The 26,014-nt window shown below is 37.9% G+C and overlaps 1 protein-coding gene across 5 annotated transcripts in view; it reads right to left on the reverse strand.

Moving 5' to 3' along the window:
- Positions 1-450: 450 nt before the first annotated feature.
- Positions 451-26,014, reverse strand: part of LOC120315302 (SLX4 interacting protein) — a 97,924-nt gene continuing 72,360 nt past the window's right edge. For 4 of the 5 annotated variants that reach the window (XM_039359448.1, XM_039359447.1, XM_039359449.1 and 1 more), the window contains 4 exons: positions 21,355-21,429; positions 18,018-18,106; positions 6,016-6,125; positions 451-3,072 (listed from right to left, as the gene is read on the reverse strand). In XM_039359448.1, the coding sequence (XP_039215382.1) occupies positions 2,976-3,072; positions 6,016-6,125; positions 18,018-18,106; positions 21,355-21,429 (371 nt within the window). In that variant the 3' untranslated portion in view covers positions 451-2,975. The remainder of the gene's footprint in view (positions 3,073-6,015; positions 6,126-18,017; positions 18,107-21,354; positions 21,430-26,014) is intronic. The other variant, XM_039359451.1, reaches the window with a different exon arrangement.

The raw sequence follows: 26,014 nt of genomic DNA on the forward strand, positions 1-26,014 counted from the left end.
TGACATCGCTTTCTGGGCAACCAGTCAACTCTTTGCACCATTACTTTAATTTTATTACGTTTTACAAGCTCACTAAATGACAGAACACAAAAAAACCCAACCAACTTGATAGCGATCACATAACACACTGACAAATGTTCTCCTCTCAGCTTCAATACATGACTTCAATAACTGAATCCTACTGTGATCTGACTGGCTCATTGCCAAAACAAGATGACACCTGATTGGCTCTCTAAACACTCATGCTCATTGGCTACAATCAGATGAAGGAAAGCTACCTGATATCAACCTAAGCAAGTTGTGCTTCCTTTTTCTAGTTATTTGGCTATAACTTTTCATAGAATACAGTACAGATAATTGAACAAACTTTGTTGCATTACATTCTTGATTAAATTATCTTTCCATTGATATATACTTTTATGGTACTATTCCAAAAAAAGTGGTGTTATTAGCCATCAAACCTCAAAAATACACTTTCCCCAAAAGGTTTCCACAATTTTGGCCACTACTGTAGTTCATTTGTATGCCAAATTTGTAGAATTGCTGAACCTTTCTGACAGCTAAGAATAAGAAGCTGAGTGCTATGTTTCTGAATTTCTAACTGTTTTAGCCTATTTGGCATTCAGAACAGCTTATCAACATGTTCCAATATATTTTAAACCAATCACTTATTTTACTGATTTATTGCTTTTTAAAACTTTATAATACATGTCTTTCATTCTGATCAATGAAGGCGAAACATCTGCCAGAAAGTACATTCAACTAAAGAGAGATCAGATATTTTCCTTATATAAGGAAGTTTTTTTTGTAAATACTGTTCACTCTTCCTGGTAAAAATGGAAAGGGTTTAAACTATTTAAGAAACGAATGCTGAAGCAAGCAAGTTTTGCTTGCTCAAACATGCTAAGGCACATAAAATAAAACCAGTCAATGAATCTTGACAACTGCAGAGAATCTCTTAATGGGACAAAAGGAATTTTAAAATGGGTGGGAAGGACCTATAGAGAAGTTTATTTATTTAAATAGTATTCGTATTGTTTTAATTCAAATGCAGATTAAACAAAATCTTCAATGTCATAGGATTGGATTTGCAACAGTTTATACACGAGATTTTAAAAAGCATTAAATTATTGTGTTGAAACAATTATGTGACTTTTTAAAAGTATCTTTTCACAGTCATAGAATGTGTTATGTTTGCAGTACCAAAGAGGACAGTGAATTTCTAGATCTAAAATTCCACTACCCCTAAAATTCATTTAACTTGGGGCATTTGTTTTCTTTCTTTCAGGCCTACTGGACAGGGCCATTGTGAGATTATATCAGGAGATAATGTTCTCCTACACTTCTTTAAGAAAAAGTAAAAAGAAATGTGCATGAGTAACAAAGAAAGCTAGGATCAATTGTCCTAGACAATTAGTTCTGTGGCAGTTAAGGTGCTAAACCTGCTTAAAGCAATCCTGATGCAGTTTAATTTCCTCATCAACATTTATTGCAACAGGAAAAATGAGTCAATGGAACAGCAAAGGTGATAACCTCAAATGGACTATAGTTAGAAAAAGGCTGTTTATGTGGATTTGAGGCACAAATGGTTTGATTCTTTAATCTTTGTCTCAGTCTCTCCTTCCAATCTGTGCCTTGTGAAAATCTATTCACTTAAGCCATACACCATTTCTTCAAAATAAGTTTTGAATATGAAAAGTGATTTATCAGACAAGACACAGACCAAAAAAAAATGTGCAAAAGCACAATTTCACAGAAGGAAACTGTTTACTTCCCATTATACTATTAAATAAAAGCAGGACTATGAAGAGCTAAGCAGACAAAGGACCATAAAAGAGATTTCTGATCTGTTGTGATGGAGAAACTTCAAGTCAGTCAATTACATGCCAGGGAAAGAGAACTCAAGATAATTCCAAGGGATGTATGTGCTATGGAGCTATCCTAGATCAGTGGTTCTCAACCTGTGGGTCGGGACCCCATTTGGGGTCGAACGACCATTTCACGGGGGTCGCCAAACAAGGCTGTCCGCCATTTTCTCCCCCTTTTCTTTGGCCATGCCCCTGGCACCCAGTGATGTATAAGTGGTTGGGGGGTCACCACAACATGGGGAACTGTATTATGGGGTCGCGGCATTAGAAAGGTTGAGAACTACTGTCCTAGAGCATCATGCAACCTGAATCCTATTTGTTCCAGTGTCCCTAAAAATCTCAGACTCGGTTAATTGGTTCAGGAATTGCTTTCAAATCTTGAGCAAAGTTCATTAGATATGACACACATAAAAGGGATAAAGTAGCGCCAGAGGAAGGCACAGATTTTCTGTGACTTATCTTTTAGGTTTTACCTTTTTTTTCCTTTCACCCTGTTTTTGGATCTCTCTCTCTCTCTCTCTCAAACCCTTTCTCTCCTGGCTTGGCATATTTCAGGAAATATTAAGGACTATTTGGTGACTGTGGTTGGATTGGGTGTCTCCGCACAACATTGTAGCGCTTCTTATAAAACCAGTCTCAGGGGAAGGCTTTTCTTTAAGTCAGCAATTCTCCATCAGACGTGAATCCTGCCAAGCCTCATTCGGAAAACGATGTGGGATTCGGTGGGGGACTTTTCCAGAAGAGGGCTCCGAACCTGGGAACCGGGTGATCCTGGCCTTGGAGACATCTTTCTTCCTCCTGCTCCTGCATGCTCAGCGCACTATTTCAGTTCTTTCAGTCACCCTTTGACTTCGGTTTGGATGTGGCAGTGCTGACTCACAGCACCACTGAGGGTTCCTGCAGAGAAGTCATGTCTAACCACTCCACAAATGAAGTTTTTGCTGGCTGTGAGCGTTGCTTGGCTGTCTCCAGTTCGTATCATTGCCCATTCTGAAACAGGAAGTCCCAAGCTGCTCTCAGCTGTATTTATGCAATCTTTTGGTTGTGCTTTTACGCCTACATTTTCAGTTCAGGCTGAGCGTCAAACCGGTTGAAAATGCATTCTTCTTACTCGGTGTCTGAGCCCAGTGAGCCAAGATATACTTTCGTGGTGGCCATCCTGGGCTGAGGTTTCTTCTCATTAGTATGTGTTGCCCTCTTCCTTCTAAATAATAAAGATAATAATTAAAACCATAATGCAGAGGTCTTAACACTTCATTTCATTGTTTCTAGACATTTGGAGACCCTCTATTACTGGAAATGTTAAAATGATCTTGGTGACTTTTGCCCATTATTCATCAGATTAAGAGGTATCTATCAGCCCTGAGGGAAATGATATTTAGTAAAACAATGAGCTCTGTAGGATTTAAAATTTAAATCCACAGGACAGATTGATATTCCATGCTGATGTTATAACCCCAAGGTAGGTCATCTTAAAACCCTTCCCTTAGATGATGGCTTCTAACAAAGCATGTTAGATGTACAAACATTCAGAAAGGAAACTTGTCTTCAGTTTAGTAGGATGGATTCTTTTTTCAACACCTCAATACTCTAAGGTATTTAGCATTCCATTCTCTTGAACACAGCATTTATCGAATTACAAAAGATATATGTCTTATGATGCTCTGATTTTATATTAGAAATGTATATATCTATTTACGAGTTTAACATGCATCTTCCAGCAACAAGGCTAACAAGAGATTAAAACATATCACATTTCCCCGAAAGTAAGACCCGGTCTTACTTTCTTTTGGGCTCTAAAATAAGCATTAGGACTTACTTTCGGGTAGGGCTTACTTTTAAGGCTGCGAGAGCACGGGGGTGGGGTATGTGCACGGGGTGGAGACGCAACACGGCAAGAGCGTGGTGGCAGACCAAGTACCAGGGCGAGCAGGCAGTGCTTTGGAAACAAACAGGGAAAAACATTTTTTCCCCACCTAACTTTTTCCGTTTTTTCCCCAGGGCTTCCCATCTCCAGTTAGGATTGGGGGGGGAGTGGGGGTTAGGGTTACCGTAGGCATGGGAGACCTGGCTACAGCCTCATGTGGGTCAGATGGGGAGATCCACCTAGCCTCCTGGCAGCGGCATTGGGCGCAACGTGCAAGGTGGCAAACGGCTGCGGCCGGCCGAAACTGGCCATGGAACAAGCCGGGTGGCAGTAAGGAACTGGTATACCGTTGGTTAGCGGGGCACGTGGGTCAGATCCCTTCTTCCCCACAGGCTTCACCTTGTTGCAGAGGCACTGGCAGCTCCCTCCTTTGTATCTATGGTAGAAACCAGACGGAAGCAGTGGCCAGCCATCTGTGCAGGCTTTTAAGTAGGACTTACTTTCAGGGGGAGGACTTATATTAGGCCCACTCCCCAAAAATGCGATGGGGCTTACTTTTGAGGGAAAACACGGTAATAACATTATTGTCCTTCCATAGGACATCTGTAAGTAAATCCCTATTGCATAGTGTTCCCTGAAGAACACTGATAGATCTGTAGATCTCCCTGGCCTTATGTAACTTCAGTCATCATGACTCTACCATCAAAAAAGCAGTGGTGAAGTTCAAGAAAGTTCAAATGGAGTTCAAGGAAGAACAACAAAAAGCCCTTGATTGCTCCTAAAAAGAACACTGAAGCTCATTTCAAGTTTATTAAGAAGCACTTTGAAACCATTTGTAGAAATATTCTATAGGCAGATGAGTCAAAAGTGGAACTTGGGGGCTAAATGGTTGTTAATGTTAGAAACTTCCTAAATGCTACTAAGCTGAAGCCTGTTGCCGTGGTGGAATGGGCATCATGCACAGTTGATGCTGCAGGGCGCGGGCAGAGGGCGTGACTGCCATAGTGCTACTGGGCCGCCTGGGCAATCTGCGGCGGGCCCTGGAGGTGGTGAGTGGTCCTGCAGGCAGGCGGGATGGGGAATGGGGGGTGGAGCAGGGGCGGGGCTAGTTTTTGAGCACTCGGTTTCTAAAAGGTTTGCCTTCACTGCACTAGAGGATACGTAGTATCAGCCTGGCTGATGGAATCCAAAACAGATGAAGATTAGGATAAGAAAGACCATCCCAATAGCCTAAAGATTGGAAAGATGGCAGGATGAAGACAATCAGACTACCGACAGTAAAAATACTTAACAGGAGGAACAAGTTTCTATCTCTCTCCTCACCAAATTCGAGCCTGTGTATTTGGACATGTTGCCTTTTTTTGGGGGGGGGGTGTTCAGTTTTGAATTCTAAAAATAATAGATACTGTTATAGCACAAACAATTACTTTCTCAGATTAATCTACAGCCCTGGCATTTCCTGATGGTGTCCCATCCAAATACTAACCAGGTTTGAGACTGCTTAAGTTTTTGTGATGAGACAAGATTGGATAAGTGCTGCCATCTAGCTGGACCAAAGAATAAATTTTCCATTATAAGAGTGGTAATTTTTTTTATATCTCAGAAAACATAGATTTTTGTGATGCAGCCAACATTTAATCAGATTGGTTCTTTAGAAATAAGCACAATATAATGGAATCTATAAAATAAAGTAGTAAGATTTTTTTTTTAAAAAAAAAAAATAGATCTCCTCCTCCTCCCATCAATGTATTTCCTTACAATTAAGTGATATGTGGAAAGAGAAATTTGGCCATGGGGTAATGATGGAATTAGCACTTAATATGAATGTAATTCATATTTCAGTTGCAAACAAGATTACAAACTGCTTCCCTCTATTCCCTCCAGCAGCTATTGAAAGAAAAGGGTAATTGGACTCATTAGATCCCAGTTCCCCCCACTTTTTTTTAAAAAAAATTGATTGTTTCAGTTAGCTCTGTCTTTTACCCAACAAAATTAAATTCTTTTTTTTTTTTAAAGTCAATTTAGCACGATTGGGAATGCCAAAACACATGCTACTTTTTTTCTGGGATCCATTTTCTCCCTCAACTTCTATTATAATTTAATTTTGCTGCTGGTTCCAGCCAATCTTTATTTTTAGAAAGTTGATTTTATTCAATGTTAACTTTACCCCCACATACTCATGGAGTGAAGGAGACAGCTGCTTTGACATTATTAAATTTTGTATTCCCCTCTTGGATGTATAAAAATGCATGCTGTGGGGCGTGTGGGAAGAGCACTTACAACTTCTTTAGAGTGTCTTGTTTTTCCTGTTGAGTCAGGGAAATCTGGCATTTTCTAGCTTCAGTTGAACCTTGAAAATATTCAGACACCTTGGTGAATAGATTCTCCTCCTATCCAAAAAAACAAAACCCCAATACCAGTTTTTGAAACACAAATCCATTATTTTATTTTATTTTACTTAATCCAAACGTTACACAATACCGGTGCTCTTCATTATAGTTTCAAATGCCAACAAGCAAATCTGAAGAGAAACAAACTCAATTCTGTGAAATGCTTTCTGCATCGCTTGCAATACTCTTTGGCTGTACATTTTTTAGCTATTAAACCGAACCACAAATAAATATGATCCATAAACCTGACTCCAGTCATACTAAGAAATTGTTGGGAAATACTTGGTGCCTGCATGGCTCAAATTATGACATTTATCAGAAGTCTGTAAAACAGTCAGAAGCATACTTCACCAATTATTATTAAAGAAATTGGATGGCGTGGTAAATGACTCTCTTAATATTCCTGTTATCGCCTACGGGATACTGTAATACGATGTTACCTCCACATTTATATTTCACGCTAAGACTGACTAAACAGTGGAAAGATGTATCCAGGGGTATCACATACATAATCTTATGCTAGCAGAAGTTTTCCATTTGTATTTCTATCTTATATTAGAATAGAATAGAATAGAGCTGGAAGGGACCTTGGAGGTCTTCTAGTCCAGCCCCCTGATCAAGCAGGAGAACCTATACCATCAGACAAGTGATTGTGCAGTCTCTTCTTAGAAATCTCCAGTGATGGAGCGCCCACGATTTCTGGAGGCAAGCTGTTCCACTGGTTAATTGTCCTCACTGTTAAGAAGTTTCTCCTTAATTCCAGGTTGCTTGTCTCTTTGATTAGTTTCCAACCATTGTTTCTTGTCCTGCCCTCTGGTGCTTTGGAGAATAGTTTTACCCCCTCGTCCTTATGGCAGCCCCTTAAATATTGGAATACTGCTATCATGTCACCCCTATTTCTTTTCTTTAGACTAGCCAAACCCAAGTCCTGCAGCCATTCTTCATATGTTTTAGTCTCCAGGCCTTTGATCATCATCCTATATATTATATGGTTGTGAAAACATCATTAACCACTATACACACTCCCTATAACACATCTGGTACACACACACATCAGGGGAACAAAAAATGGCCAACTCCATGGGACCCATATTCACCGCTCACTTGTGGGTGGTAATTGCCCAAGATGAGATTTCAGTGGCACTCGATACCATGATTAAGGTGTGTAAAATACAACCAGATCATGAGCATAATCTACGAGGGTTGAGGGATTCCATTTTAACTACAATTTAATCTATGGTTTGGGGTTTAAAACCTCATCCTAAGCCTAATTATACCATGCCTAAGAATAGAGTGCCAGCCAGGTAAATCTATCCATGTATCCGAACAGTACATAAATATCAATGTACTGTTACATTTCATTGAAGAGAAGCAAGATAAGTTGCCATTAATGCATTTTCTCACCTTCTGGCTTCTATTTATATGCTCTACTATTCTATTAGTTACAACCTGACACTACTCTACCCTAGCCACCTACCATCTCTGAGCACTTCAAGATCATTCTCTCAGCCCCATATTCTCATGCTTGAACTAAATGGGAGGCAAGGAACAAATCAATACATAATATGGTCAACTGAATGCATTCTTTAGAACTCAACACAAAAGCAAATGTAGCATCTATGGTGACAGGTGGAACAAATGCAACAAACACATTCAGCAGTTCTTACTTGGTTCCTCAGATCTGAATAACTACCCAACTAAGTTCGTACAACTGGAAAGTAGAAAGGTAAAAATGGCCTTAAATGTTTTCCACCAAACCTCAGTTGTGGCATATGGCAAACCCACTTTTGAAATCTATGACATATTGGTGTGGCTTTCACCAAGACAGTTAACCCATAACTCAGGGGTGCGAGACAATATTCCAGGGGGTGCAGTTTCAAAATTATAGTGTATATGCATAATTCGTTGCCGTTATTTTGAACTTTTGTAAGGGGTGTGAGAATATATCAGAAGCGTTCTAGGGGTGCAGGGTATGGAAAAGTTTGGGAATCATTGCCATAACTGAAATGTATTACTTAAAACTTCAGGAGAGTGTCTTATATGGCTGAATGTTATCCTTAACGAGTCATGACATGAGGAAAACACCATATGGGTGCCACATGGATAGTTTTTTTTGTATTATGATTTTAATGCAATTTTGGGGAGGGCTCTGAATTTGAACGCAATAACTGTGTAGAGGGAAGACACAATGTTCAATCTTTTTTCATGTAATCCATTTTCACAAACAAAACTGCTCCTTCTCTCAAGATGTTTTTTTTTTTTTTCCATTCAAGAAAGAAAGCTTGATTTCTTTTTGTGTCTGAAGGGGAAAAAAAAAATTCTCGGGATTTATTTTGATCATAAATTAAGCCTATAGGAAAGGGCTGACATATCTATCTTCCCCTGTTGTTCCATTCAAAGTTTAGGAAAACCCTGTCAAGATATTTCCTGTGACTCTCCCACGGTCCTAGTAAACATGAGTAAGACTCTTCAAGGACAGTTGATAAAGCTTATAATTTCACCTGCTGCCTCCATCTGCTTTGAAATTAATTGTTTATGGCTGAAACTGGCAGTGTAAAGAAAAATAATTGCCCAGTTTTTATAAAAAAGAGGCAAAAAAGAGTTAATGTTTTGCAAAATAACAGAAAAAAATATCTCTGTGTGAAACACTTCCCAACATGTCCTGCAAGTGCAGTAGATTTTTCCCTCAAAGCCACACCCTGCCTGTGTTATATTTTGAGAACTGAACAATTAATGTAAGGAATGTGAGTCATTCTCTGAATGACACTGTGAGAACTAAAGAGTCTCATTTTTAAGAGGGATATAAATTGTCTGAAAAATAGAACAACTCCATAATAAAGACAACAATTAAACAGAACAGACATTTCATATAATACCCATTATGGCATTAACAATGATATTTCCATAATTAATGAACTGGGAGATCAGGGAGGCAGAGATGAATGAATACAAAGTTAAGGGGATTTGTTTTGAGAATACAATTGCTTATTTCCTGTGGGAATTACATGGCTTGCAAAAAAGAAAGAAAATATAACATGAATTCTTATCCTGCCCAGTAAACTCAAATTCTTTTACTTATCTAAATTCTCTTTCTCTGACACACATGCACAGGGAGAAAGAGAGAGCGTACAAGAGACATAAAAAAGGCCTATAGAGATAACCATTATAGGAACCGTTAACATGGCATAAAAAAAACTAGAAAAGGGAAATATTAACGGCTGGGAACAATAAGGTTGTAAAGAAGGGGATTGTTTTGATATCATGTCTACTTTACCCTCTTAGTAGCTGACCTATGCAGGAAGTCAGTTTAGGAACATGTGACCCTAACAGTTCTGGATTTCTCAGTGACCCAGATAACATTCTAGATCAGAGTTCCCCAATATTTTGGGCATCAGGGGCCGGTTCTGTGGAGAGAGGTTTTTCCGTGGGACTGGAGGGGGTGTGGCTTTGTGTGTTGCCTGCATCCTGCAGATGGGGCTTTGCTTGTTTGTGCGGACCGGTTGCTGGCATGCTGCGGACCGGTACTGGTCCATGGACTGGGGGTTGGAGACCCCTGTTCTAGATCATTTGGCAGACTTGGGCCTCAGAGGCACTGAGTGTTGAACAGAAAAGCAGGGGGAATATATCCCATAATTATATTCTAAGTATTTCCCTGATCAGTTCTTCCATCTTACCATACAGTAGTGGCCAAAATTGTGGAAAGCTTTTGGGAAAAGTGTATTTTTGAGGTTTGATGGCTAATAACACCACTTTTTTTTGGAGTAGCACCATAAAATTATATATTAATGGAAAGATAATTTAATCAAGAATGTAATGCAACATAGTTTGTTCAATTATCTGTACTGTATTCTATGAAAAGTTATAGCCAAATAACAAAAAAAAGGTTGATATCAGGTAGCTTTCCTTTGTCTGATTGTAGCCAATGAGCATGAGTGTTTAGAGAGCCAATCAGGTGTCATCTTGTTTTAGCAATGAGCCAATCAGATCACAGTAGGATTCAGTTATTGATGTCATGTATTGAAGCTGAGAGGAGGACATTTGTCAGTGTGTCAATTGGTTCAGGTTTTTTTGTGTTCTTTCATTTAGTGAGCTTGTAAAACGTAATAAAATTAAAGGAATGGTGCAAAGAGTTGACTGGTCGCCCAGAAAGCGATGTAAGATAGTATTATTAAGTGAACAAAGCTACAGTTATAAAGAAATTAGAAGAAAAATTGGTGGAAACTTAACCAAAGGTGGCATTTCTACTGTACACATTTCCCAAAATGTTTCCACAATTTTGGCCACTACTGTACAATCAGAGATACTGTGGTCAATCAAGAAAAGAGTGTTTGTAGAAAATTAATTTATAATTCAAGGAATATATTCGTTTGTCAAATAAATGAAAATGCACCATCTACCCAAATCAGAACAAAGATATTCATCTTCCACCATTGTGTTTCCCTTAATTCGGAAAATTCCATAAAAAGTAGTAGCACAAATGTCACAGATGCTGATTGCAAAGGGCCAATCACTTTACTGATGATAAATGACATCCCTTGGTCCTCACCCCCCCCCCCCGCTTGCATTAGACTATGTTTCTAACATAACCATTTAATCTGGAGATTCGCACAGCCTTCAAAGAAGAGAACCATCTGATCAATCTCAAGAGTGACAAAACCTCTTCTTGTCCTCAGACTCTCGCATTCACCTCTTGACATTGCTTGGAAATTTTTGCTGAAAAGCTATAGCTAAGCTGCAAAATATAAGATGTATGTCAGATTTCAAAGCTACCAAACTCACGCCACTCCTTCTCCATCAGACTGAGCTTTGTTTTCTGTTCAATGGAATAGATTCATTGGCAGGCAGAAAGAGGGCTGTGCACTGGTGAATACTTAGTTTGAAATAGTTTGAAATTCTAATAAGGATTTCCATGGATGGCTGGGCTTGCACATCTTAAGCAAGGGACATCTTGAGGATTCAATAACTGAACAATGGATTCTGTCCTATTGTGTCTATTTGCATATATCTATGTTTGTCCCCAGCACACATGTTGGGTTCGAAGTTAGCCTGACATATTGAAGTGCAGAACAAAACAGAGCATTTTGCACAAGCATGCATCTGCTTTCATAAAGGTTGATGGAGCTTTATTGCTCTTTCTGCATATTCTGTAAAAATCTTTCACTGGAACAAGGCACACACAAAGAATCTCTCAGCTTAAAAAATACGGAACATTTACCACAGAGGTTAAAAGAGAAAAGAACTGGATCTTGGTAAAGAAATAGTAAGCATAAGAAAAACCTTATCTGGAAACCTACAGGGGTGGTCTAAACCATAAGTGCATCAGATATGAGAATATAATTTCATAATCACAATATTTACATTAGCATGTTTGGCTAAGAATTCTGGGAATTGAGGTTCCCACATCTTCAAGTTGGCAAGGTTAAGAAATGCTGATTTACATGACATGATTATGCTGTCAGAATACTGCATTTGCCATCATCATTCACCCAGTTTAAAGAGATCCTTCTGGAGCTTTTCACAATCACGTATAATATTCACCACCCTGAAAAGAATGATATTAGCCACAAATTTAGCCAATTCACTGCTTACACTTAATTAACAAATGGCTATATTTTAGCCCCCCAGCCAAGATCTTTGAGGGATTTCATTTCTTTAGAAAATTAACCATTTATCCCAACTCTTTATTTTTAGGGTAAGTTGTAGACCAGGCAGTGAAATCAAAACGAACCACAGAAGATGACAACGCTAAACCATTTAAGTTCTGTTGCCAACAGACCTCCATGCCATGTCCATGTCCTGGGGAATATCTTGAGTCAAGGGTGACTTAATACAAAAATAATTATAGGTTATCTTTGCTGATTGATTGCTGGTTCAGTGATTGCTCAGGAACAATGTTGATGAAAAAGGAGATTTACAACTGCTCTTCGAACTTACAACCATCTTTGTGTCCCCGCAATCACATGATTGTGACTCACTATTGGTTCACTACTTCAGTGATTAGGTATTAATTTAAGAACTTCAATTTTAGTAAATACAATATAATTGTTATTTTACTACAGAAACAGAACTAGAGACTTATATGTAAACAAATATCGCAATTACACTGAACGAAAAACCATGCTATGTATATTTGATAAGATTACTCTTAAGGGAAGATGTTAATTGAAGTATGATTTACTACTGATTGTTTCTGAAGTCATATATTCATAAAGAGTGAATTCAGAATGAATATTTTCAAAGATTTATTATTTATTGGTAACACCAAAAGAAATAAAGGCCTCTTTTTTAAAAAGGCAATATTGTTTTGACTGCATGCCCCCTCTCACAAATCAACCCTTAAAAAGATTTTCAATCGTATGGTTTTAAAAATCTTCTCGCAACCAAACTAGAAAAGAGCATGATTAAATAAATACAAAAAGAAAGCCTTATATCTAATATAGTAATTCACAAATGTTTTAACCTGTTTCTATTAAGGAACTACAAGAGCAAATCTGCAAAGAATTACCATAATTAAAGTTTCTTTTGGACTCATGAAATGGCTGCAAATGGATACAACTCATAAACACATACCACTACAAGGCAGAAGTACTATATATATAGTGCAGCTCTGTATTTGCGTTGTAACAATAATATGTCAGAGCATTTGAAGAGAACTGGTAAACAAGTGACAAGCATCCAAGGTTTCCTTAACCTGCTAATTCTCAACCCTGCAGCAAATTTTTCCACAACAATTAGCAAGAGCACTTAGACTTATATACCGTTTCATAGCGCTGTATAGCCTTCTCTAAGAGATTTACAGAGTTAGCATATTGCCCCCAACAATCTGAGTTCTCATTTTACCGACCTTGGAAGGATGGAAAGCTAAGTCAACCTTGAGTGGGTCACGATCGAACTGTTGGCAGTGGGCAGAGTTAGCCTGCAATACTGCATTCTAACTATTGCGCCACCACGGCTCTTTCAATTCAATAAAATTGGGGTGCAGGCACCTGTTAAAGGAATCATGAAACATTCTTCCTACTGCTTTTCATCTCAAATATTTTCTTTGGCAATATAACCAGCAAATATGTACACAGTGAAATGTAAGAATTCGATTTTTTAAAACTATGGTTTGTCATATTGGCTGGGTTCCTAGACTAAGTGTTCGTCTTTCCACTGCCTCTTTGCCTGTATGCTACCTAATCCTTGTGATCTTTCCTATTTGGCATTGTTCCATGTTATAGCAAGACCGGGACCATTTATTTCAGAACAACCTATATCTTAATTTCACAGAAATTAGCATATCTTAGAGCAATCTGATTTTAGGAGGTATCAGAATGTTCCCCATGCTGTCCCAAAGTCCGTTGTTATAATATTGTTATTTTAAAACTATAATTCAAAATAGAAAAGCTTGTTTGTTAATCTAATTATCGTAGCTTTAATAATAACTGTTGGTGACTTCAAGGGTCATGAATACTTATTCTTTTTAAACTTTTGATTTTAACAAAACATCCATTTAGTCCCAATAAATTAGTAGAACTTTAAAATTGGATAACACTTATATAGTTGAAAATTGTTTCTTTTGTCAGCAGTGTTTTCTTTCTCAGTTATTTATTTATGTGTTGATATTGAGCCTTTGGGGAATTGTTCTTTCTAGTTTGAGAGCCTGTTTTGTTGACATTTCTATTAGTTAAGTAATAAGAGGTTGTTTTCTTATTTCTTATTTGTGTTTCATAGTATTTAATTATTTAAAGAATATACTGCAATATGAAAAAATATGAATGTCTCCAAATTCGTTTACACTTTGTACAAATATTTTATTTTTTAATTGTTGCATTTGCAGCACTTCTGAGGATAACTACTGCTTGAAATATATTGGGTTTTGTTCCGCTTTAAAAAAAAAAAAACCTTCCTTTCTTTGAACTGAGAAATTGTTGTTCTTTCCCATCAGTTTATATATGGGCATTCACTATTTTATCTTTTGTTTTGTTTTTTTCAAGCTTTCATGCTACAAATTACAAATAAAGCTCAAGATCTTTTCCACAAGCACTGCATATTATGTTCTAAACTTCCTGTCCAATCATGTTTGCTCTTGTATGGTACCACCAGTAGAAAGTCTTTTGTTCCTGTTCTTGAATTTTGAGGTTAGCCAAGTACAAACACTTGATTTAGAGACAAAATTTGATAGGAAATTTCTCTTAAACATCCTTACATAACTCCAGTTATCACGCCATGTTCACTTGCTGAATAATATGTTCCACTACCTCTTTTGGAGAATTCAAAATACTTATATACTTCTATTTGGTATTTTTTAAAAAACTTAGAATGCAGTATCTTCAGTGATATGGGTGATCCCATCAACTTTCGATGACAAAACTCGAAAAGATTTTTAAAAAGAAATCCAGATAGCTTCACTATAATTGTGTGTTGTCAGTGAATTATTTTTAAGCTGTTCAATTTAAGGGCGGGGAGGGTAAGCAAATATCTTTCAAATATACAGAATGAATAAGCTATGTTCTACAAAGGAAATATTGCGGCTTGTAACAATGCACCATTATTAGTTAATAAGTAACTGGGAACAGTGGTAGATGATAGCAAAAAATTTTGTTGACTGAAAGATTGCATCAATTGTTCTTGTAATTCAGGAGGTCTTGTGCTTCCATTAAGACTTCTGAATTCTGTGCTTTTTAAAAAATTAATATAGTCATTCAAAAGAAATGTAGTGTTTTCAGATTCTTCTAGAACATCCTACACTCAGCAGTTACTAACATCATATTGCAAAAAAGTATCCCATGAATAGTAGAAGCACTGAAGAAACAGATTCTAAAATGTAAAACAAAAAAGCAATCTTTTTTGTTTTACATTTCAAACTTCTAAGCATATATATGAGATTCCATGTTGTTCAGTCTTTTACTTGCTTCACCTTTTGGGAACCAATGTTTTGTCAAGGTTTTCTGCCAGTAACTAATTCTTTGGTAGCTTCTTATAGCTCATCGGTTCAAGGTTGACTCAGCCTTCCATCCTTCTAAGGTCAGTAAAATGAGGAGGACCCAGACTGTTGGAGACAATAGGCTGACTCTGTAAACTGCTTAGAGAGGGCTGTAAAGTACTGTGAAGCGGTATATAAGTCTAAGTGCTATTGCTATTGTATCTTCAGTGATCTTATCTAACCATCTTGTCTTCTTTTAGGCTCTTCTTTAAGTTTTCATTTTTCCCAGCCTCAGGGTCTCCTCCAGTGGCTGTTTCTTTCAAATTATATGTCCGAAACACCTAAGCTTTAGCTTCATTATTAGCATTCCGGTGAAAAGTCCGGTCTACTTTCATCCAGTATTTAATTATTTGTTGCTGTTGTCCATGATATTCTCAACTACTTTCTTCGGCACCACAATTCAAAGACAACCGTTTTTCTTTGTTCAGCCTTTCTGACGACTCGGCTCTCATTGCCATAAATGACAAAGCCACACCTCTGACAATACCTTCGCTGTCACTGTGACATTTCTGCTTTCAATATTTTGGTCAAATTTGTCATATTTTTTCCCCCAAGTAACAGACGAGTATTTCATATCCCAGGTCATTATCCCTGTGAATAGTATAAGCCTTTTGCAACCTCAGAAACAAGTCAAAAGTGAACGCCAGAGTGCTCATCGCGGGCAGAAAATTGGGCACAACAAGTGAAGAGAAAGGAATGAGTCGTGTGCTCTTCCTTCAGTCAGGGCCTTCAAGAGGTAAACAGAAGAACTTCCTCATCCTCGCCGACAAACCTAAGCATAGTTTCCTTGATCGGCCGATAGTTCACACAGACTGAGAAGACATGTGAATATAATCCTGAAACTTTTGAGCACCCTGAAATGAAGCCACATAGTGAGGCAACAGGGAATCTAGAGGTACCCAAATGCACTTTCAACAAGGTAGTCCTCGAATTGTTTAATGACCGTTCCAAGTTACACCACTGCAAAAAGCGACTAGATTGCTTTTCACACTTAACGACAGTTGCAGCATCCCCATGGTTATGGGATCAAAATTTGGGTGCTTGGCAACTGGCATGTATTTACGACAGTTGCATTGTCTTGGGATCACGCGGTCACTTTTTGTAACCTTCCCAGCTGGCTTCCAACAAGCAAAGTCAATGGGGGAAGCCAGATTCGCTTAATGACCGCACGGTTTCCTTAACCACTCCAGTGATTCGCTAAACAACTTTGACAAAAAAAGTTGTAAAATGAAGCGCAACTCATTTAACAACAGCCTTGCTTAGCAACGGAAATTTTGGGCTCCATTGTGGTGGTAAGTTGAGAACTACCTGTACTGTCTGCCTGTCTATTGTGTCCTAATTTCATGAGTTCTTCTATTAATCCACCTGGATATGGCAGCATAGTCCAGTCTTCAGATCCCATGGGGAAAAACACCAATGCAAACCTGTTTTCTGAAATTAATTATTCCTATGATAGCAGTTTTAAATGACCTTGGATGATCTTTGAAAAGAAAACTAAATTGGCTTGGTTACTGCTTGGAGGAGAGATAACTAGGAAATTCCAGCAGTACAAATTGGACTGAAAGGCTTGAAACCACACCTTAGTAGAAGACAATGGCAAATTAGGACTGCATCATTGCCAAGAACATTACAAGGAATCATTTTTCCTCCTAAGGGCTCTAAAATGGCTGGTACTCTTCAGTTTTTATAACCCGATTAAATAAAACTAGATCTGAAATATCTTTAATTTCCCCTATGCTTGGTTAAAGAGCCAACAACTACTACCGATATGTGGCCAAGTGACTAATAAATTGATGGTTTGATTTATTAAAAGAAATGTTAGCTCAGATGTGGTCTAGTTATCTCACTTTAATATGTTTAAGAGTGGGACAGTTGCAGTCTAACTCATGCCAACTCTAGCAAGCCTAGCAAATCTAATAGCAACAGCAGCAGCAGCAACAACAACAACAATAATAATAATGCGTTGAAAGATTTGCAAGAATTACCATTTGCCTGCAAGCAAGAACTGGTGGAACCATAAAATAGAGGAAATCAAAGAAAATGAAGAAACTAAAGTGCTCTGGGATTTTAGAACTCAAACAGATGGGTATAACATGCTAGACTTAACAATTGTTGATAAGAAAGACAAGAAAGTCTTGGTAGTAGATCTGGCAGTGCCTGGAGACAGCACAATAGAAGAGAAAGAACTGGAGAAGATAGCAAAATACAAGGAACTGCAAATAGAAATAGAACAAGTGTGGCAAAAGAAAGCAAAGATAGTACCAATAGTAATAGGTGCGTTGGGTGCAATCTCAAAACTGGAATATCATTTGAACTCCATTGGCAGTGACAAATTCACCATCAGTCAATTGGAAAAGGCAGCTTTGCTCAGAATAGCTTACATCCTGTGCCAATACCTCTAACACCATGAAACATTAACAATCGCCTATCCCAGGTCCTTGGGAAGGAATCAATAGGTAAATAAAATGCTAAATCCAGCCTGAACATCTGACTGACTGTGTGACTAATAATATTAATAATGAAATACAGCAGAACAAATGAACGCTCCAAAATAATGCTTCCAAAGTAAAAAAAATGAAAAGTATTTAATTTTGTATGGATGGCAACAATGTATTAATTTACACAATTAACATTTGAAATAAGTCTGTTTGGTACTCTTTATTCTGCACCTTTAAAGAATAATTTGATTCCATTAACAATACTTACCAGAAACTCATTATCTTTCTTTTCTGGGTGTGAAGCTTGTGAATTCGGAGAACAATTTTTCTATCCAACTTTTAAATCATTTGGCCCAAGATTTTATGTAAAATTTTCCATCCCAACTACATGCCAAGAATCCATGAATGGCAAAGGCTAACATGAAGCCACCCACATTTCTAACCAGAATGCTGTGAAATATGCTATTTGTTAATATTTTTCATACATACCAATGCCACACTTTCACTGACCCAAGAAGATGGATTGGATTCAAATCTTGAGACATAAATCACAAAACGATCCGGAAATACACGTAATTCTGTTTAAGTATAAGAACATATACATTTTGGAAGCTTTTTAAAATAATGAAACTTCAGAATCACTTTCTATATTATCTAATCATATAGGTTTTTAAACACTGTACCCCCCATTTTTTTGGTCAGTTGAATTCCATAATCCCTTTTTGTTGTTTTTTGTTGACAGGCAAAAATTATTAAAGTCAAGAACTAAATCTGAACCAAAAAAAAAAAAAAAAAGGCCCCAAGATTTTTCCATTGGAATGTGCCAAAATTATTGGCTGGTTTTTCTCCTATTTCTTCTATTACAACATTTTTCCCCCAAACATTTTAAAAACACTCTTTTATGTCAATCTTTCTGCAAATTTGATGGTAAATAACATCATCTCACCTATTATGGCAGAGATAGATATCAAACAAAAAAACAAATGATTGATGCTATATTCTCGTGATTTCCTATAACTGTTCGTTTTATAGCAAATACAAAGTTAATTGCCTAGTTTTAATTGTATTTATGTTTATTTCTTTGCAGTATTTATTGATTTTCACTGTTAGCAGCCCTAGGTGGTACACCAACAATACTATACAGCAGAGGTCCCCAACCTTTTGCGCACTAGGGACCGGTTCCATTGAGAGAGGCTTTTCCACAGACCAGACGGTGTGTGGTTTTGTGTGTTGTCCGCATCTCGCGGATAGGCTTTGCTTTTTTGTGCAGTCCGGTTGCTGGCATGCCACAGCCCATTACTGGTCCACAGACTGGGGGTTGGGGACTCCTGCTGTACGGTCTTTCAGTGAGCAAAGATTGGGGCAGATGGGAATTGTAAACTCAACATTAATCTGGCATTAGAACTAAACTTTAACACACAAACAAAATGCAAGATGATGGTGTGACTGTAATAATAATGCCCAGTATTAACAATAATATTAATAGCAACAGAAAAAGTGGTTAGCTTCAAAGCTTCCCCTGCCACAATCATGGGAAGGGAAGAAAAAGGAGACCCTGCAGATTGTACTCCGCAATGTCATTGCTGACTATAGGGGCGGAGTTCATCTCTGTTTCAGCCAGTGCTGTCCGAAGACTTTTCCATGGTCATGTGGCCAGCGTGACATTGCAGAGCGCTGTTCTCTCCCCACCGAAGTAGCATTTATTTATCTACTGGCATTTGCATGCTTTCATACTGCTAGATGAGGAGGAGCTAAGTGAAGACGGGCACACACCCCACTGCATGGCTCTCGAATCTCAAACTCCGGCTGTTGGCTTTTCAGCCAAAAAGCCCAACATCTTAACCACTGAGATATTGCGCTGACATGCCACAATCATGATGGGGGAAAAAAACCTCCCCCCCCCCCAAAAAAAGATGTACTCCAGAGAAATCCAATGCTGAAGCCTGATAGTACGCCAACTCACAAAATCATTTTAGTGTATTCTGGATTTTTTAAAAAAGGAGTTTCTTATGTATGTTATAATTCGAAGCATGATAAAAATGTTGGAAAAACCACTGAAGATTATAATAAATTTAAAACAGCACTGGAATTTAAATCCACTTTAAAAAAAATCCATATAAGTAAATATGGTCTTTGCTACTTTTTTAAGGGTATGTCCTAAAGCAGAGGTCCCCAACCTTTTGGGCACCAAGGACCGGTGCCATGGAGAAAAGGTTTTTCCACAGACCAGACGGAGTGTGGTTTTGCATACTGCCTGCATCCTATGGATGGGGCTTTGCTTGTGTGTGCAGCCCGGTTGCTATACACAAACACACACACACGGGCTATATGATTCCTAAGATATTCTCATCCCAAAGCACTGTACTTAGGCAATGGGGCAGAATGGACTTGATTTGAGGTGTTATCAAAATGGAGATTTACATGTCCAATAGACTTAAAAAATGTTCACAATACTGTAATGTTACCATATTTAATGGGATTCAAGCAATTTTTCAGCCAAACAATTAACTGCGCCAAACATTTTATTTTTGGCAGCCTAAGATTTTATGTCATACCCTTCTAGAGTTCCTTGGATGCAAAAATATGAAAAGCGATCAGGTCCAATGACATCACTTAAAAGGAGAAACAAAAGCTGTCTCCGGCAGATATTTGAACCACCCTGTGACAATATGCCTGACTCATAAGGCAACCTCTACTGATTCAGAATTCAGAGACTCAATAAAATGCTGAGTCTAGCTATTGTTGCAGTGAGTCCCGGCTAATTACTCTTTCAAGAACTAACTAGTTAGTAAATAGCATGGAACAAAACAGCAGCAGGAAATTCATAACAAACATTTGCCCCAGTCAAAGAAGTAAGTTTCTTCAGAAAAGGGAAGCAAATATGTGTAGAGTCCATCTCTTGAGATGAGGTCCTGGGCATATATCAGAGAATTGCAAAGACAGCTTTCTAGCAACCAGAATCAATCACTTGTGATATGGAGCATAAAAGTATAACCAAAAAAGCTGAACCTCATTGTTCTTTCTGATATAAAAGCAGAAACAACTCTCTTTAATAATTCTGTTCCTGAACTATGGATAGGTCAGGATGTTCTCTCCACTTATCATTGGTAGAGGATGTACGTTCCTAGCCCCACTAAGTCGAAAAACTGGTAATAAAAACTAGAAGATGCTTCCTTTCGATTCTGTTGCCAGGACAAACTGACAGTATAAGCGCCTTTCAATTTATTTGTAAGAGACAGAACAAGTAAACACTCTTACATAGCAGTTGTCAAGTTTCAAAGCACGGTTTTGCTGGTGCAACAAATGTTGCTTCTCAGCTTGCCAACCAACTTGGGGGGAACAGAGAGGTTTGGAATGCAGACTTCAAAGACTAAGACGCCAGACCATGAGACTGAAGGACATTACACCAGGTGTCTGGCCAGACCTAGAGATGCTTTCTCATAACAATATTTTTCCACTTGATTGGGCAACGTGACCTGACCCAGAGGGAGGAGGGAGAATTCAATGCTTTTACTATATGAGTTTGGGAAGGGTCTTGCAGGAGCTAGTTTTGCTTTCATTAGTGCCGAAGTGATGTACTCAATAATTTTTTACATTAAGAGATCGAAATATCTCGAAGGTGTTTGCTTGGTTGGGTTCGTCAGTCAGAACCTTGACGGAGGTTTCCTTCCAGGAAGCCATCAGCAAGTTATAATCAAGCAGCAGAAAGAGGAAAAGAAAACTTTCCGCATCACACACAGTTTGTGGGAAAATGCCATTGGGCCAAGCGTAGCTTTTTCACCTTGTTTCTCCAAAATACTCAGAGAGGGAGGCATAGGTATCTTACCACTGTGCGGTTGTCCAATACATCGCAGATTAGCCCATCTTTTGACAAAGTAAGCTGAAATGTGAAACTCGTCCGCTGCAACATAAAAGCAGGGCAGGCTTTATACAAGCAACGCAGGTTTATCAAGTATGTGTCTGGATTAAAATTCATATACAAAAAAGCAATTAAAATTCACTAAGTACATTTTTAAAAGTATGCCAGCTATGTGCCTCGTTACCTTAACTCTAGCCACAAAATCCAAATTTGCACGTTTAAATGTTCCAGCCCAGGCTTGAGAACCAGTTATAAGCTACATTCTTTTATCCATTCCTTATAGCACTTGACTCCAGCCCTGCCAAATGCCACTTTCTCACATTTCAAAATTCTTGACGCAATCTATCTCTAAGCAATGTAGCAAACCTTTTTGTTTTTGTTTTAAATAATACTAAATTCCATATATATGAATCCTCCTTTAGATATAACTTAAAATAGATGGAGTTAACACACCCTGTAGGGAAAAAGGGGGATGTCGTAAAAACGTTGGAGGCCATTTCCACAAAAATAAAGTATCATAAAATTGTATTAAAATATTTCCAAACACGCTTATTGTTGTCATTTTTTTTTTTAAAAAAAGGCACTTTGGTAATTCAGTTCAAACTGGTACAGTATTGCAAAAGATATTGTAGAATATTTTTATACAGTTATTGATTTGCTTCTTTTTATAAACCCATGCTAAAGCACCCGAGCCATCTCTCAAAAAAAGTCACTGAATTTTTAAAACACTTTATCATATTACACTATTGAAAGGTGACTTTGCAGTTTATTCTATATTACACAGGAATAACAGAAATGCAATGATATATATATATATACTTTCAGTGTTTCATGCAGAGGAAGATCTTAAGATCTGATGAACATCAGTGCCATGAATAATTCAATTAAAGATATGCTCCACTCCTTAGCATTTGATCCTATTGTTTTACTGTGAAAAATACTCCTCTGCCACTCTTTTGCATAGTTTGGTTCAAAAAGGCTACATTTTCTTTGGACAAGTTCAGCTAGTCTGGAAAGAATCAAGCTAGGATTAAATGCACTTTAGGATTTCGTAATGGAACCATGAAATGATCAAAATAATGTTTATGGACTTCATATACGGCCCTGGAATTTCTGCATCCTTTATTCCAGTGGTTCTCAACCTTTCTAATGCCGTGACCCCATAAAACAGTTCCCCATGTTGTGGTGACCCCCAAGTGGGTGTGGCCACCAATAAGAGGGAGTAGGACAGCTGGGGAAAAGGGAAAAAAATGGCAGACTGCGTTGTTTGGTGACCCCCGTGAAATGGTCGTTTGACCCCAAATGGGGTCCCGACCCACAGGTTGAGAACCACTGCTTTATTCTAAAAGAAACTTTAATTCCATGCCCTTGCTATAGTAATCAAACACAGCCTGATTTGGAACTGTAGCTTTGTTCTAGTCTCAGTAGGCTAAATCTGGTATAAAGTTTTAGTGGGGCCAAAAATGTCTCTTAAATATCACTGCATCAATGCCCTGGTTTGGACAAAGATGAAGGATGAAAGGAATATCTGCACAAACTTTCTCTCCAACACACATTTCCAATTCTCATGGCAATTCCTTTCTTTACAAGTCAATACCAAACAGTAATTTCTCTCCCTTTCTGACTCAGATAATTGCCCTTACATTACTTTATAAGTTAGTTGCCTAACAAAAACTTTTGTCTCTGGAAAACCTTTGATTTCATTATTGTTTTCCTGACTATCAAACTCTGCTATGCTGTACTCCTACATATTTGGAATTATGGGACAGCACAACTGAACAACCAACACTGGCAGAATAAAACCAAGATCATAAAGGTCACATAATTACAAACAAGGTTCATGAAGTTAATATTTTCATGAGGCCAATGAAACATTATAAAAAGAGTTGGAAATTTTGAATTTCCAGTTGTTTTTCATCTGATTATGATTAAATGTCAGGGGGAGGGGACATAGCGGGGAAGACAATTTGGGTCTATTTCAGTTTAGTTTCTTAACCGGAGTGAAAGAAAGTCTATGCAGACTTGTATTTCAGAGGTGCAATATAATATTTGCAGGAAGAAGGAAGAAGCAAAGGTTTGTATGTTCCAAAATTTTGAAATATAATTGCAGTGGTTTTTCCCAAGCACATTTGAACTGAAGCATTATTATGGAAGGAATGGCTCCATTAATGTGAAAATGTAGTTTGTGATGTAAACAACTATGTGCCCAAAAGAAGCAAGGTAATAATCTCACACCTTTGGATCAGAAATAAATATATTTTCCCTGACTCTAACCCTATGTGATATTATTTTTACATAATTTCTCTTGTGATTGGCACATCTCAGAGCATCATGTAAATTTCTGTCAATGAAAACATTTTTACTGAAATCATGTGAAAACCTGATGTTTCCATTGTCATTTGAGAATGGTTAAAAAATACCCACAGAAATTTGGATAGCTTCTACCGAAACGAACTGTTCATATTAGCATGTAGACTTGAAAGGAAAGTAGATAATCTACACCCTGGAGATGGTGATGGGGTAAGAGTTGGAATTCGCACACGTGATTCCAAATTTCATTTGAAAACAGCCTCAGGAATGACAACTGCAGACAAAGGCCTTCATCAGTCTGTTCACACCCCTGTGAAATTAAACTGTGCTGATCAACAGCCTCACCCTATGATTTTGGCGTGTTTTGTGCTGTAACTGGAAAGACCCAGATGCAGCTTGACAATGACAAAATTCCAAATCCAGTAGGGCAGTGTTTTTCAACCTTGGCAACTTAAGACTTCAATCCCCAGAATTCTCCACCCAGCTTGTTAGCTGGAGAATTCTGGGAGTTGAAGTCCACACATCTTCAAATTGCCAAGGTTGAGAAATACTGCAGTAGGGAATGGAATCTACATCTCCCTCATCCAAGTCCAGCCCTTAACCACTTCAATCATCTGCATTAGCTAATGCAGAATTACTACAAAAGCAGCAGCAGTTTCTGAAAGTTCTCCACCATTTTAAGGTACGGTATTTTATCAAAATTGAGAAAATTAGACTCAAAAAGAGAGGCATTCAATAGCAATTTTTTATTAGAAATTTAAAGCCAATAAGAGCTTTTGAAAACTGCAATGGATAGCTGTTCTAATTTCGTTGGTTGATTTCTGGATGATCTGCAACATTTAGTCAATTTTTTTAAAAAAATTATCTGTATAGGTTTGGGATTATTAAAGTTTTTAATGTTTGATTATCCAATGTCCAAATAAAATTAAATAATTACAAAAAAGGATTTCTGAATACCCTTTCTAATAAAGAGAGAGACAAATAGCCAGCAGCAGTTTTTTGTACCAAAATTCTATTCAAATCTGGGACTTGGTAAATTCCTGGAACCAGAAATGTAATTCTAAACGTTTTTCACCAGAAATGTAATTCTAAACGTTTTGGCCCTCTTAAGTCCTAATTTTTTTAAAGCAGTTTCTGAGGTCTCCCCACCTTGATTGGTAGCCTTCTCCATAAGCCTGCTAGCAACACATGTTTGCTGATGACTTGATCATCTGTGTGGTTGCTAGTAAGAATCTGTGGTTTAGCATATAACAAGGGAAAGCTGTCTCCCACGGCTATTAGAGACCATTCACCTGGGAGCCTGGGAAAAATGCTTTTCAGCAGCTGAGTTATCTGGAGTGACCTGGCAGGTGTTCACTTCCCAGCAAAATCTGGCATCTGAATCATTCCATTCTGAGTTCAGCAAAGTCTTCTCCAAAACCACAAGGCAGGCCTATGGAGGCCTGTAGTGATCTCAAAGTGTTTTTGTACTTGACACGCCCCTCTTTCTTTTTCCACAATCTTTTCCAAAACACTGAACCTTTTCTTCCTTATAGTCCAGCTATTTTAGATGCTCCGCTATTATTTGAAATTTATTCTTTTTATGTGCTGCAGGGACTAAAAACTCTCAATAAATAAAGTAAATGTTTTTAGAGAAAACCCATTGAAAGAACTACATGATATATGTGACTGTGTAATCTATCTCCTTTAAACTGTAAAATGTATAGGCCACACAAGCATTAATATTTTAGTGTTGCTAGTCAATACTCTACATTTTCATGCTTTAAATTACATCTAATCCCTTGATTATCTGTCTTCACTCAATATTTCAACACTAAGCTTGAAGCTATAGAAAATAGCTTTTATCTAAATTTAGTTTATATCACACACACATAAACACACACATTGAGAGGGGGGGAGGACAATTTGCTTAATTTGGCTTCTGAATTAATCAATTTTCAGGATTTGCACTATGTGGGGGAGAGAGAGAGAGAGAGAGAGAGAGAGAGAGAGAGAGAGAGAGAGAGAGAGAGAGAGAGAGAGAGAGAGAGAGAGATTATCATCAGGAATAGCTTCATCTATTGAGTACTAAATGCTGCCTGTAGGATTGCTCAGATAAGTGTCCTGATCATCCCCAACCAGATATCCTGGACTACAACTCTCATACTTAATAGCCTTATTAAGTATGGGAGTTGTAGTCCAGGGTATCTGGAAGACACCAGGTTGGGAAACTCTTATTTACAGAAACTCTTAGGCCAACCCATGTGCTGCCCATCATCAGTCAGGACCTTTAGCTAGAAACATAGAGGGATAAACAGAGGCACCAAAAATATGTTAA

This window comes from Crotalus tigris, unplaced genomic scaffold (assembly GCF_016545835.1).
Source record: "Crotalus tigris isolate CLP2741 ecotype Arizona unplaced genomic scaffold, ASM1654583v1 scf7180000019070.2622420, whole genome shotgun sequence".
Lineage (NCBI taxonomy): Eukaryota > Metazoa > Chordata > Lepidosauria > Squamata > Viperidae > Crotalus > Crotalus tigris.